The 2,572-nt window shown below is 40.7% G+C and overlaps 1 protein-coding gene across 1 annotated transcript in view; it reads right to left on the bottom strand.

Annotated features, from left to right (window-relative positions):
• gpr83 (G protein-coupled receptor 83) overlaps positions 1-1,814 on the bottom strand; it is a 14,684-nt gene extending 12,870 nt beyond the window's left edge. Inside the window, exons 1-2 of the mRNA XM_030792310.1 lie at positions 1,494-1,814; positions 1,066-1,191 (exon numbers count right to left, since the gene is read on the bottom strand). Of these exons, the coding sequence (XP_030648170.1) occupies positions 1,066-1,191; positions 1,494-1,814 (447 nt within the window). The remainder of the gene's footprint in view (positions 1-1,065; positions 1,192-1,493) is intronic.
• Between the last annotated feature and the right edge of the window lie 758 nt (positions 1,815-2,572).

The raw sequence follows: 2,572 nt of genomic DNA, 5'->3' as shown, positions 1-2,572 counted from the left end.
CCTACTGGCAGTGCGAATGCCAACAGGAAAAAAACCCTTGAAGGTATGTCGTTCTTGGAGGAGCTCCCCTGTGGGTAGTTCCTCTCGACGAGTCCCTAGAACTGTTTGGTCTGAAAGCACCTTTGGTGTTCTGTGTGTTAGTGTAAAGTGTATATATACATATATAGCTAGTTTGTACATTGTGTGTTTGAGTACTGTGTGTTTGAGGTGTGTTTGAGTACTGTGTGTTTGAGCACTGTGTGTTTGTGTACTGTGTGTTTGAGTACTGTGTGTTTGTGTACTGTGTGTTTGAGTACTGTGTGTTTGTGCACTGTGTGTTTGTGTACTGTGTGTTTGAGTACTGTGTGTTTGTGTACTGTGTGTTTGAGTACTGTGTGTTTGTGCACTGTGTGTTTGAGTACTGTGTGTTTGAGTACTGTGTGTTTGTGCACTGTGTGTTTGTGCACTGTGTGTTTGTGCACTGTGTGTTTGTGTACTGTGTGTTTGAGTACTGTGTGTTTGTGCACTGTGTGTTTGTGTACTGTGTGTTTGTGCACTGTGTGTTTGTGCACTGTGTGTTTGAGTACTGTGTGTTTGTGCACTGTGTGTTTGTGCACTGTGTGTTTGAGTACTGTGTGTTTGTGCACTGTGTGTTTGTGCACTGTGTGTTTGTGCACTGTGTGTTTGAGTACTGTGTGTTTGTGCACTGTGTGCTTGAGTACTGTGTGTTTAAGTACTGTGTGTTTGTGTACTGTGTGTTTGTGTACTGTGTGTTTGAGTACTGTGTGTTTGAGTACTGTGTGTTTGAGTACTGTGTGTTTGTGCACTGTGTGTTTGAGTACTGTGTGTTTGTGCACTGTGTGTTTGTGCACTGTGTGTTTGTGCACTGTGTGACAACAGTGGTGCTGATGTGCTGTTCTCGTCTTACGCAATTCAGAACTCAGGACTCTCAGACATCCCAGAGTCACCGAGCAGAGAGAGTGTCGTCCTCATCAATGTAACTCAACACGGCACTAGACTACATGAGCTTCAAATATATATGAGTGAGGACACAGTTGAGCAGTGTGACTTGTATGCAGATTTTACCTGATGTCTGTCCACAGCAATAGCCACCAGAGTCAGCACAGACACATGGACCGAGCAGTACTGTGCAAACCTGCTTACATGACACATTAACTTTCCAAACACCCAGGTACTGTAGACAAACCTAACCTGAGAAAAAAAACAGATACAAGAACACCCGCGTGCGCACACACACGCACACAGTCGAGTGTAACACAAAAAATTGTAAATCATGCAAGCCTAAACCGAATATTCACCACAATGAGAAACATAAAACGTAAGATTCAATTAGTACCGTTAAGACAGATATTATTACGGAAGCTAACGAGCATTTGTCTAATCAAATTTTATTGTCTTAATCACAAGAAACATTCGATTTTGGCAAAATCATATTTAAAACGGCAAAAACTCATTCAATTCGGAACAAAACCCGTAGGTCAGGTGAAACTTACCAGTGTGAATGGCGTGTTCAGCAGCGTTATCAGGATATCGGCAATAGCCAAATTCATGATGAACAAACTAGTAACGGAATGCATCCTCTTGTTTTTAATCACAACATGGCAAACGATCACGTTTCCGAACAGCGAGATAACAATAATTACCGAATAGGCAATGATAAGTAAAGCTTTTATCTTTGGCTTCTGTGATTCCGTCTCGTACTTGGCGTTGCTGTCATACATCTCTTCACCCAGGGAAAAATTCCAAAATGTAGAATAATTAGGCGAAATGTAAAACTGGGAAAAGAAGTCTACTGAATAGTTTCTGAGAGTCATTTTTATCTAACACTCATGGGAACTATGGTTCGCTGGCAGCGCGGCAATACTCATTCACGCAATTTCGCTTTCGGTGTTTTGGCAGGGTATTGACTACAGCCAGAAGTCCAGCTGGCGAAGGAGCGAGGCCGGAGTCAAGCGTTGGATGAAAACGTCACCACATACGGATTGGCCGACCTATCGATATCAACGAGAGATTAAAATAACATGATTGACGTTTCTCATAATGAATAGTGAGCAGTCTTGTGTCACGTTCAGAAGGTGGTCCAGCAATCTCTCTCTCTCTCTCACTCGCTCGCTCTCACTCAATCGCTCGCTCTCTCTGACTGTCAAAGTGATAAATGGTTATAGACACATCGGTGTAATAAATACATTGAAGTAAGTAAAGAAAGGAACGCGGGTAGCTTTTTTGTAAGTGATTAAAGGAGTAATAGTAATGATGTCATCTGTACTTAAATCAATAATTAATTTAAATAAATCTAGCATTTGCTATTAGCAAAAGAACGAATGAAAAACTATTCATAATTTTATATAAAAAGCATGACCACGTATTCTATACTATTTTAATTAATATACAACTTATTTATTGTTAAGAAAGATGGAATTTCACATTTCTAAATGTCAGTAATCTTTAAAAACTGAGGTTAATGACAGAGGAGACATTTCACTGTAAAATGCACAGAATCCTGAGGCTAATGAAGGTTATGTAATACAGCTCCTTGGCTCATTCCGTGAGTCTCCCAGTATCCATTATACAC

The sequence above is a fragment of the Chanos chanos genome, chromosome 15 (assembly GCF_902362185.1).
Source record: "Chanos chanos chromosome 15, fChaCha1.1, whole genome shotgun sequence".
Classification (NCBI taxonomy): Eukaryota; Metazoa; Chordata; class Actinopteri; order Gonorynchiformes; family Chanidae; genus Chanos; species Chanos chanos.
This window is presented reverse-complemented; position numbering and strand designations above follow the sequence as displayed.